Raw genomic sequence first — 12,563 nt, forward strand, 5'->3', positions numbered from 1 at the left:
AACAGAAACAACAATAACAAAAATAAATCAAGCTCTAATGTGTAGCATTTGCCAGTTTCTGAGGTATAAATGCTCACACTGAAAATTTGATCATGAGGTCTCCCTAGCCAGTTAAGAGCTGGCCCCCCCCAAAAAAAAGCTGGCCCCAGCGCAACCCTGAGTCGCTCCCTGCTCAAGAAACCTCAGTGATTCCCTATTGCCTAGCAGGGGTGGGCACATGTGGCTCTCTAGGTCCTCAAGTGCAGTCCTTTGACTGAATCCAAACTTTGGATGCACTTGAGAACCTGGAGGGCTACATGTGGCCTTAAGGCCAAAGGTTCCCCACCCCGGTTAGGATAGAATAAAAACTCTTCTGTTTGGCATTTAAACTCCTTCACGATATGGCTCTAGCCTACCTGTTAGACTGTCACACTGTTCCCTCACCCCCATTTACACTACATTGCAGCCAAATTATTCCCCTCTGCATAACATTCTATCTCTTGCCTGTCATTAAATTGGCTATCCCCCACGTCAGCAATACTTTTCTTCCTTACCTCTGCCTGTCAATATCCCTCACTCTTTGAGGCCTCAGCTCAAATTCCACCAAGAAGTTTTCTGTCACCTCACCTAGTAAATAGTGCTCAGCCCCACTAAATTACTTTGAAGATAGTATCTTTTTACTTATCTATGTCTCTGCTGTCTCCCCTTGTCCCCCCCATGGGAATTTTCCAAAGGCAAAAACTTCTTTATGTTTTGGTTTTTTATTTTTATCACTCAGCACAGACCTTGGTATACAGCAGGTGCTTAATAAATATTTGTTGGACTCAATTGAGTTGAATCTAAACTTTTGATTTTCCCCAGTACCTAACATAGTACACTGCACATATTATTAATAAATAATCACAAAAGCTGGCATGAATTTAATATGATTTCAAGTTTGCAAAGTGGTTTATATATTATCATCTCATTTGATTTCAACAACAACCATGTGAGATAGGTGCTATTATTATCTCCATTTTATAGACGAGGAAGCTGAGGCTGAGAAAGCTTAAGTGACTTGCCCAGAGTCTTCAGCAGAATTTGAATTTCAGTCATACTGATTTTAAGTCCAGCGGTCTGTTATGTCACCTAATGGCCTGTGGTGGTCGTTGGAGCAATCATTCAGTCAATAAACATTTATTAAGTGCCTACAATGTGCCAGGCTAAGAAAAAGAGGCAAAAGACAGTCTCTGACTTCAAGGAGCTCACAATGTAATGGGGGAGACAATAAGTGAATGAATACGTATAAACAAGTTATATACAGGGTAAACAGGAAGTAGTTATGAAAAGGAAGTCACTAGAATTTTTTTAAAGAATTTTATTTTATTTCCACTTAACAGCATTTTGTCTTTTCCAATTACATGTAAAGATAAGTTTTCAACATTCACTTTTATACGATTTTGAGTTCCAAAATTTTTTCTCCCTCTTTCCCTCCCCTTTCCCCTCTTCAAAATGGCAAGCAGTTGGATATAGGTTATACATGTACAATCAAATTAAACATATTTCCACATTAGTCATGTTGTGAAAGAAGAATCAGAACAAAAGGGAAAAACCATGAGAAAGAAAAAAAAAGAGGGAAAATAGTATGTTTCTGTCTGCATTCAGACTCCATAGCTCTTTTGGTGGGTGTGGATAGCATTTTCCATGATGAGTCTTTTGGAATCGTCTGATTTCATTGTATTGCTGAGAAGAGCTAAGTCTATCACAGGTGATCATCTCACAATGTTGCTATTACTGTGTAGAATGTTCTCAAGGTTCTTCGAAGTCACTACAATTAAGAGAGTCTAGGACTGGGAGGAAGAACTGCTTGGAGGGAGAGACAGAGCAGGGATCTGCAGGATGGGGGTCATTATTACAGCCATATAACAGAATCCCATCTCTTTGCCCTGTTCCCATAGGGCAAAACCCAGTTGTCTCCCAAGGAAAAGTCTTGTCCCCTTTCGACAGATGAAGACAGAGCATCAGAATATAGGTTCAGGGTGGGTTTCCCTTCTATTCTGTCCCACCTCAGTCAGAGAATTTGAAAAGTAAGTTCATGTTTGTGGGGGTAAGGGGGTAAGGTGATTCCATAGAGTCATTCGTTTATTAGACTCATCCTCTCTCCCTTTTTCAAATCCTATTCACATATCTCCCCTCCAGCCCTACCCCTTAATAAATTCAAGTACTCTAGAAATTTCACAGCATTTGTTTATTTAGTATTTAGGTGGTGAGGAAGATTCTGGGAGGAAAGGAAGAAAAAGTCTCAGCCTTGGGCAATGCAAGGGTGGGAAGAAGGGGGACTAGCAGGTGGGTGACTGATAAGGCTTCAGCCTGAACTCCAGCAGGGGTCATGTCAGTGGTCACTGGAAAAAGGAGAGCAATTGTATTGTTGAGTTTTCCTTCTGAACCCCACCCATTTGGGTAGCTCCCCTTTCCCATGGTGCTCCACTACCCGGATTCTGCTCTCCTACCCCTTCAAACTGGACCTCAGTTGTCTTATCCCTTCCAAGGGTAGCTCTCTGCCTCCCAAGACAACCAAGAAGCAATCTGATCAACTAGAAATCATCTTAGATATACTAGAGACTATGTCTCAAAAGACACAAAATGGTAGAGAGCTGGAAGGGGGTCATAGACAGGTTCTTTTGTCTAACTCCCTAATTTTGCAAATGAGGAAACTGAGGCCTAGAGAAAGACCTAAGACTTGCCTAAAATCACCCAGGTGATAGTAGAGTCCCATAACTTCTGACTCCAATTTTCCCTAGCTACACTGTGATTATTACTCTAGAGCTGGAAGGGATTTCAGAGGCCATCTAGGCTGACTTTGTCATATTTCAAGTGAGCAAAATGAGGTCCAGTGAGGATAAGTGTCACAAAATGTCACATCAGAGGCAGGATTTGAACCAAGGCCTTCTGATCTCCACTATGCCATGCTGCTTTACTGTTATTTCTCTGCCATGGCACCCCTACAAGGACCACCTTATATCCTCGCTTTAGAGCTGGCATTGGCCCCGGTGAAATAGATGGAAGCTTACACAACAGCCATGCTTACCTCAGTGAGAGCCTTGTTACACTCATCTGTAGGAAAAATAGAATGGTAGGGTAGGAGCTGCCTTGGTCATGACAGTTGGTACCCAAATCCAATGGGAAGACTGACTGGCCCAGAGAGTAGAAGGAACTTGCCTACACTCACATAGCTAGTAAATGGCAAACGTGGAACTAGAGCCCCCTATCACCTGACTCCCAGGTCAAGGCTCCACACCATCAAGTTTTAAAAGTCATTATTTAATTTTATTTCACTGCCTGAGGACCCCTATCAATGGTGGGTGATGGAACGTATAGGACTAAAGGATCGAGCTTGCACCTGTTTCCTTCTCTCTGTGTGATCCCCAGGATTGAAAGTAGGACTAGTGAGGGTGATGGTGTGGTTGTGAGGATCCTACCTGACTTAGGGAAGCTGGCACCTTGGCTGGGGTTCAGGTTTAATTTGGGTGCCAACATTTGCATCTTTTGTGCACCTTCAGCAAAGAGCTCTGGAGAAGAAAGGAGTGAATGGAGAAGTAAAAATAAATGAGTAGAGGGACACAGGTGAGTGAATAAAGGGACATGTAGCTGGGTAAATGGAACAGGTAGGGGAGTGGGAGTATATAGGTAGGTAAATAAAGAGAATATTGTTGAGACTGTTGAGACTCAGACACAGTAGGTGAATGAGGTGTGTAGGGGAATGACGGGGGGACACAGGTAGGGGAAAACAGGCAGGTTAATGGGATTCGTTAGTTAAATGGAAGGAAAAAGGTGGATTAGTGGGGGACACATGTGGTTCAGTGGGGGACACATGTGGTTCAGTGGAGGAGCTCAGGTAGGTAAGTGGGAGAACATAGCTGGGTGAGTAAGAGTTCATAGGTAGATAAATGAGATAGGACACAGATGGGGAGCAAATGGACTTCTGGGGGAAAAGCAGGCAGGTGGCTAGGGAGATGCAGGCAGATGAGTAAGAAGAAGCTAGTGGAGAAAATCAGTTGTATCAACTATCCCTTAGGTATAATGAGGAAGAATAGACTTAAATGGAGATGAGGTGGGGAAAAGGGATGAATTTGAGCACTGAAATGAGGATGGGGAAAAGAATAGGAATGGGGATGGAAATAGGGAATGGGGAAGGGAAGGGGACTGAAAAGGAGGGGACCAGTAGCAAGATTATACATACAGTACAGCTGCATCATTACTCTTTGAACAGGTCCCTTGTTTATCTTAATGCGAAGAATGGCATAATGTTTGTAGTCAGAGCTCAGCACACTGATGTCCTCCTGGCCCATGGCTGGGGAGAAAGGGAAGATCCCAGTTACTCCCACAAAGTGGATTCCCAACCCCAGATATCTTCTACGTGGTCTGATTTCACTTCGTACGCTCAGCCCAGAAAAGGGCAGAGAAACAACCAAACCTCTTGAAAGGCCTGTTAGAGGAGATTCCTCCCCTCAGCCATACCCATCCAACCAGAGAAAATGAATCTACAACTCTCTTCGTTGCCTAATACAATACCTGATATGCATCACTGACAGGAAGTTCTTCTTGGTGTCTGATCTCCATTCTTCTTGCTTCAATGTAAACTTCCCAAAGTAAAGATGGCCTTGTCCCAGAGCAGGTACTTTCGCACCCTCCCTCTCAGACCCTTACTACAAGTTCTCACTAAATAGGGTCACAGCCTCCAGCCTTACCTGGATTGCTGAATTGTCCTGGCATTGCACCCTTGGTGAAGGTAACATCTACTTTCTGGCACCTACCATCAGGCCTGTAAAATTGCCCACCAGTCCAGTCAGTCCCTTGGCTAAGACCTTCCCAACCTCATCAAAACTGACTCTGATAATGGCAGAGATGGAAGGCTTAGCAAGAAGTATTGGAGGGACATGTCTAGGTGTAAGCCCATAAGGCATACACCCCAAGTGCCCAACTCCATACTTTCTGACAATCCATGCTCTGCACAGCTTGTCCCTGACTAATTACGACTTTGTTAATCATTCCTTCAGCACCCACGTATCCAGTTTGTTGTAATATCATAACATATATATGTGTGTGTATGTGTGTATGTATATATAAAATATCTCATCCTACCCCCTCATATCATATCATATCATATATCATGTCATATCATGTCATATCATCTCACATCATATCATGTCATATCATCCTCAACTGCTCCTTAAATGAGCACAGGTCTCTCTTACAGCTCATATAATGTCAATACTCAACAAACTTATCTGTGTGACTCTGGATAATTCACTTAACTTCTCTCAGCCTCAGTTTCCTCATCTGTAAAATGGAAATAATAACATATCTCACAGGGTGATTGTGAGGATCAAATGAAATCACATATGTAAAGTACACTGCAAACCTTAAAATGCAATATAAATGTTAGTTATTATCTTCACAGTTATTAATATCTGCAATGGAGTCTTGTACCATTTCCACACATGTATGTGGCACCTTGCTTGAGAAGAATTTTTGTTCTATTTATTCCAAAACTTTCCTGAAGTCAACAAACAATAGACACAATGGAATCTCATGTTTTTTCCACCCAGAGATCAGCTGTATGCCTGTGAAGATATGGGCCATCATAGAGAATTCTTTATAAAAGTTCCTTTTTTACATTTTCATCAAGGATATTCTTGATGGAGCCATCTAAATTTCTGACTATAGTGTGTCAGTGCCGCATATTTGACCCTTAATCATATCTTTATTTAGGCATTGTTAATTAGTGTGTGTGTGTGTGTGTGTGTGTGTGTGTGTGTGTGTGTGTGTATTTTGGGTCTCGAAGAGAGTGCAGAACTTCTTCAGTGGGAGGGAGAGAAAGAAATACATACCATATAAATGTTACCTGCTATGTGCCAGGCATCTTGCTAGGCACTTTACGAATATTATCTCATTTGAGCCTTACAACAACTGTGGGAGGTAGGTGCAATTATCATCCCCATTTTATAATTGAGTAAACTGAGGCAGATAGAAATTAAGTGACTTGCTCAGGGAAGGTTGCTTTGAACTCAGGTCTTCCTGACGCCAGGCTCAGCAAGATCTCTCTCTTTCTATCTTTCACCACCTTGCTGCCTCACTGTTGAATGCTGCTGTTCAGTACTTTCAGTCCTGTCTGACTTTTTTGTGACCCCATTTGGGTTTTTCTTGACAAAGATACTGGAATGGTTTGCCGTTTCCTTCTTCAGCTCATTTTACGGATGAGGAAATTGAGGCAAACAGGGTTAAGTGACTTGCCCAGGGTCACACAGCTAAGTGTCTGAGACTGGATTTGAACTCTTGAAGATAATCTTCCTGACTCCAGGCCTGACACTGTACCACCTAGCTGCCTTTCAGTGCTGAATAACTAATGGAAATGTTGCTTGCTTGGGTTCTTCACTTGCCCTTTGTCTGTACCCACCTCCATAGTTGGATTTGCCAGTTCCTTAAAGGCAGGAGCTCTTGTCTTTTTTTGGTCCATTTAATTTAATAAATATGTATTAAGCACTTTCTGTGAGCCAGACCGGGCAGCTAGACGGCACAGTGAGAGTGCCAGGCCTGGAGTCAGTAAGACATCTCCCTCAGTTCAAATCTGGCCTCAGACACTACTAGCTGCGTGTCCCTGGGCAAGTCACTTCACACTGTTTGCCTCAGTTTCTTCATCTGTAAAATGATCTGGAGAAGGAAATGGCAAACCACTCCAGTATCTCTGCCAATAAAACCACAAATGGGATCACAAAGAGTCAGACAGGACTGAAATGACTCAATAACAGCAGGAGCCAGACACTAGGTGCTAGATGTTGGGAATACAAAAACAAAAAACCAAATAGTCCCTACCTGTAATGAGCTTACACTGTGGTAGGCAGAGACCTGTAATTATGAATTTTTGTGCCTGCGACAAGTGGCATGAACCAAACTGGGGCAGCTGGTAGGTAGAGAACTCTCAGTTGGGGAGTTGGTGGGGTACTTAGGAGAATCTGCCTTAAGGAGAGCTCAGTAACTGCCTAGATACCTCCAGGGCCCCCTGTGTCTCATCCCTACTCACCCTGGGAAAACTGTCTTGACGGACAAGTCACCATTGGCCAGAAGGGTCACCAAAGTGACTGGCATCTTCATCATTTCCTTCATGGCCAAAAAGTCTTCATCATCAGATGCTGCTGCTGTGATGTACCACAAACCCTGAAACTGAAGAGAGAAATTGTACCCCATCAGACTCAGACTCAGAGTCTTTTGGTATTTCAAATAAAACAAAGCCCAGAAGACACCTTACAAACCCAAGAGTGCTCTAGACGTTAGATGTCATGATTGCTATTTTCTAACCTCCCCACGCCCTAGGCTGTATACAAATCCAGTCTGCACGTATGGGGGGGGGGGTGTGCGTGGGTGTGCATGCGTGTGCCAGCAGCTAGAAGGGGAAAGAGTATAATCTCTAAGACAAGAAGCAGGATCTACACTAGGACACAGTCACTCAGCCTATCCTGGCTGTTAAACTCCATTGTCAAAGAATTTATGGGCAAAGACAAGCATCTGGGTTCCATGGCTGAAAAGGCATTAGAGTCAAGAGGAATTTAAGAAGTCATTTGCAGAGGTTCTTAACCTGGAGTCCATAAACTTGTCTTTAAAAACTTTTTTGATAAGCCTATTGCAATAAGTTGGTTTCCTTTGCAATCTTACATGTTTGTTATTATGCATTAAAAACCATTATTCTGAGAAGGGGGCTCATGGATTTCACCAAGCTGCCAAGGGGCTCCAGGTACCAAAAACGTTAAGAACATCTGAAAGTGAACCCTCTTGATTTTATGGAGGAGGCTAATGGGTCCCAGAGAGAGGAAGTAACTTGACAAAGGCTTGTTGTTCAGTCGTTTGGTTTTTTTTTCCAGTGGTGTCAGACTGTTCATGATCTACCATTTGGGGTTTTCTTGGCTAATACTGTAGTGATTTGCCATTTCCTTCTCCAGCTCATTTTGCAGGTGAGGAAACTGAGGCAAACAGGTTTAGGTAACTTGCCAAAGGCTAAACTAACATTAATTAGCAGCTCTGAGATTCAAACCTAGTTCTTCTGACTTAATCATTGAACAAGTATTTATTAATTAAGCATCTATTACGTGCCAGGCACTTTGCTGGGCACTGGGAATACCTGATCTTTAGAAGTTTTCATTCTATTGGAAGTGACATCATGCACATATATAAGTATATGTGAAATTTATTGAAGATATGTCACTGAGTTAACTAGAGTTCAGAGGTAACTGACAGTTGTCCTGTCTGCCACCAGTCAATGTCTTGTCTGACAAGATAGATGTAGGGAGTATACATATGACTTAGGTCTAGAATACAGATCGAGGAGCCCAGGATGTAGATAATAAGGTAGGGTGGTAGTATTGATAGTCCAGTGGCTAAGAATATCTTTATGACCCAATGAAAAGCCAGTTCAAACTAATAATTCCTTCTGGTGCTGTTTGTAACTGCACCAGGGAGAGAGATAAGGGTCTTGCTGGGGCCCACTCACGAGTAATTGCTAGGCACAGTGTCCTTGGGCTAAGGAGAAACTGCTAGGGATAGTGTTTCTGAGGCTAGGGAGAAACATGGTCATGGGATTGGGGTCCCAATACAATCACTCAAGCGCCTCATTAGAGCCCACCCCCATACTCACACCTCTTCTGAGGGGTTGGTTACCTTGCTGTTGTCAAAGTTGGCTTGAAGAGGGACAGCAGCTTGGACTGGAGGGCCCCAAGTAGGCAGCCCAGAAGCACAGCCTTCATCATCTTGAGTGTTCACTCAGCTCTAGACTGGGAGCCACCAAGACTTGAGAGTTGGATGTGGGATTGTACCCTCTGAGGCCATGGCATTGATCCTTCTAAGAAGATGCCCTGGGCGGGGAGGGGGAGGAAGAGGGCTCGATGCCCAAGGAAGATGATGCCAGCCACCATCTCTCAGCTCCATCCTGCCTGGCTGATGGCCTGTGTGAACCAGTGAAATGTCTTTCAAAAAACAGGATGTGCATTCATGTGCATGTTTCCTCCTTGGGTGGAGGAGAGACAGGGGTGGGGCGGGGAAGAGAAGCTCAGGTTTCAGCTTGGAGGGCTCCATTAGCCCTCCTGTCTTCTTTCTGCCCAGGATTCACTTAAATACCTACAGATCCAAGCCAGGGCTGAGCTTGAATCTTTCTGGACCCATTAGGCTTCGGTCCCAGCCACTACTTAGGTTGAGAATAAGTTAATGTGTATTATTTGTCAAGCGCTCCATTGTTTTCCAAAGCATTTGCCAACAGAGACTTCACGACATGCCCACAAGTAGCCCTGAAGGTAATCTGAGTTGGTAGTATTGTCCTCCTTTTACAGATTGGGAAACCGAGGCACAGAGAGGTGAATAGACTTGCAGAAAACACTGGGGCGGTGAATTTAGGGCCCATGAGAGGATGGAAAGGGAAATTACCAGATCCTTCCAGGGTAAGGTAAAGGGAGGGGGCCCTCATTCTCAAACCCAAATCCAGATCAGAATGACCCCCTAAACTCCAGGTAGAGATCTCTCTCATAGCAAATCAGAGCAATTGTTCTTGGCTCCCTTTGCTGACATTGGAACCCAGAGAAATAACCATGGGGGGAGGTGGGGCAGGAAGGAAAAATGACTGTCCCAAACAGTACAAAAGAGGACACCTGAGGAAATCCCTTCCCTCTGATTCTTTCTCTAGCCTAGGGAGTCTTAGAAGTCCAAGGGGGCCTGAGAGCCAACGGGGACTTAATTTGACTGCTGGGGCTTCTTGCTGGGTCAATTTACTAGTGCCTTCCTTTTGAGATTACCTCCAGTTTATCCTGTCCACGTCTTTGATGTTCATAGTTGATTGCATGTTGTCTCCCCCATTAGAATATGAGCTCCTTGAAGGCAGGACTGCTTTTTGCCTTTCTTTGTAACTCCAGGGTTCAGCACAGTGCTGGCACATAGCAAGTGCTTAAGAAATGTTTGTTGATTTGCTGACTGATTTAATGGATAATCTCTGATAGAGCTATGGCTGAAAAAAAAATCTGTCACCCTGCAGCCAACCTGGTAAATAAGCTTCTCTGGACTAGACTAGGTTAGTCCTTGAATAATTAGACACAGTGTTCATTCCTGGGCTTACCTGTAAAGCCCTTCCACTCAGTGGGACCCAAAGAAAGTTCTGTTCCATTGGCACAGCCTTCAAAGGTCAAAGTTCACTGACACACTATGAGGAAGCATCTAAGGAGGACTTAAGGAAACACCAGGCCAGATAATCACAGTTCACCCCATTGCATTAGAGACATACAGAATGAAGAACTATATGAAGACCAAAGCAGTTTTGACTGTGATCAGGGAAAGGTCTGTGATGGACCCTTTGAGAATACCCATAGGAAGGAAAAGGAGCAAGGAAAGGAAATAGAAAAGAGCCATAGGGGGAGGAGGGAGTACATTAGGTAAAGTCTGATTTCTTCAGTCTGGTTTTCAAGGCCCTTCGCAATTTGATCCTAACCTGCTTCTTTGGTCTTATATGCACACTGCTCCTGTAAATGCAACCTTTGCTATAATCACACTGGACTTATTTGCCATTCTCTGAATATGCTTCAAGCTTTTCCAGCTTTCCTTCTCCTGCATTTCTCTCCCTTAACATCTTCGTCTCTTGAAATTCTGTTGGTCCATCAAAGTTCAGTTCCTCCATGAGGCCTTCCCTTATGTACCTACCTGGAAGGAACTGCTTTCTCCTCTGAAGTGGTAAAGCACTCTTTCTTTCTTTTTTTTTTTATCATTATTTATTTGTTTATTTTTAGTTTTCAACATTCACTTCCATAAGCTTTTGAGTTTTAAATTTTTTCCTCCTCCTTCCTTTCCCTCCTCTCTCCCGAAGAGGGTGCACAATCTGATATAGACTCTACATATACATTCATATTAAACATTTTCACATTAGTCATGTCATAAGGAAGAATTAGAACCAGTGAGAGGAACTACAAGAAAGGAGAAACAAAACAAAACAAAAACAAAATCAGAGCAAATAGTATGCTTCAATCTCTATTCAGACTCCATAGTTCTTTCTCTGGATGTGAATAGCATTTTCCATCATGAGTCTTTTGGAGTTGTCTTAGATCCTTGCACTGCTGAGAAGAGCGAAGTCTATGAAAGTTAGTCATCTCACAGTGTTATGGTGTCCAGTGTTCTCCTGGTTCTGCTAAAGCACCCTTTCAATGTGTCTTAAGTCCCTTTCCCATACCTCCTTGAACTATATGAATTTCTACTTCCTCTTGAAGATTGCCTTCTTGCCGCTACTCTGCCTGTATCTTGTATATACCTTGCATCGACCATGAATCCACTTTGTATCAGTCTTATATCTACTTTACACATCTTGGGCATACTTCCCTAGCACCTTCTATCTCCTCCCTATGTACCTTGTATATCTATTTACATATTGCTATCTCCATCAGAGTATAATCTCCTTGAGGGTAGGGACTGTTTGTTCTCTCTTTATCTTTGTGTCATCAATGTTTAACATAGCACCTGGCGCCATAGCAATCCCTTAATAAATGCTTGTTGGTTTCTTGACTGATCAATGTCCAGTCCTTTTTTTTCCCCCAATTTTTTGTTTTAGGCAATTGGAGTTAAGTAACTTGCCCAGGGTCACACAGCTATTAAGTGTCTGCGTGCCACCGAGCTGCCCCAATGTCCAGTCTTTCTCCTACACTGTGACCTCCTTGAGAACAGGAGACCTTTCTCATACAAAGTTGTGAAACCTCAATGCTAAGCATGAGGCCTTGCTAATAATAGGTGCTCAATAAATATTTGTTTATAATTACACTACAGTAGAAAGAGGAGTCAAAGCTTAATCTAAAGATTCCAAATAGCCTGAGTCACTGGGAAGGGAGGAAATTAACAGAGATGAAGAAGTCAGGAAGAACTGGAGTTGGAGGGAGAATGCTTAGTTTGGCTTTAACATGTGTTGAATTTGGATTTGAAAGGCAGTGGGTCATTCAAATAAAAATGCCCAGTAGGTATTTGGAAATTTTGAGACCAAAGCTCTAGAAAAAGGTCAGTACTAGAGCTATTGAATTTGGGAGTTATCTGGGTATAATTAAAGCCATTGGAATAGATGATCTTACCACAAGAGAAGGTGTAGAGATTAGAAAAGAAGGGTGTGGGCAGACCCTTGGCAAATACATATTTTTGGAGAGAGGGAAAGGGAATAGGAGAAAGGAAAAAAAACAGAGAAGTCAGAGACTGAGGAAGAAAATTTGGAGGGGAGGTATAACTAGTTATTTTTTCACCTGGGGGCTAGGAGCACAAAATATACCAGGAACAAGAAATGGGGGAGGGGGAAGGCCCTCAGACCAAAGAAGAGCTGACTGAGTAAAGAGCTTCTCTTTTTAATCATCTATTCTTTTTTTCGTTTTTTTTTTTTAGGCAATTGGGGTTAAGTGACTTGCCCAGGGTCACACAGCTAACAAGTGTCAAGTGTTTGGTCTGAGGCTGGATTTGAACTCAGGTCCTGTGCTCTATTGCAGTGCGACACCTAGCTGCTCCTTTAAACCATCTATTCTTACTAAGGGTTAAGACAATCATCTCTATTCTAC

The 12,563-nt window shown here is 43.0% G+C and overlaps 1 protein-coding gene across 1 annotated transcript; it reads right to left on the minus strand.

The window, feature by feature from the left end:
- Nucleotides 1–2,191: 2,191 nt before the first annotated feature.
- LCNL1 (lipocalin like 1) lies at nucleotides 2,192–9,943 on the minus strand. The gene is given in 7 exon segments (XM_078149951.1): nucleotides 2,192–2,360; nucleotides 3,438–3,527; nucleotides 4,199–4,309; nucleotides 4,707–4,780; nucleotides 7,040–7,179; nucleotides 8,668–8,726; nucleotides 8,729–9,943. Coding segments are annotated over 6 exon segments (414 nt in total). The 5' UTR covers nucleotides 8,757–9,943; the 3' UTR covers nucleotides 2,192–2,360; nucleotides 3,438–3,525.
- Between the last annotated feature and the right edge of the window lie 2,620 nt (nucleotides 9,944–12,563).

This window comes from Phascolarctos cinereus, unplaced genomic scaffold, assembly GCF_003287225.1.
Source record: "Phascolarctos cinereus isolate Bilbo 61053 unplaced genomic scaffold, phaCin_HiC Scaffold_2;HRSCAF=192, whole genome shotgun sequence".
NCBI lineage: Eukaryota > Metazoa > Chordata > Mammalia > Diprotodontia > Phascolarctidae > Phascolarctos > Phascolarctos cinereus.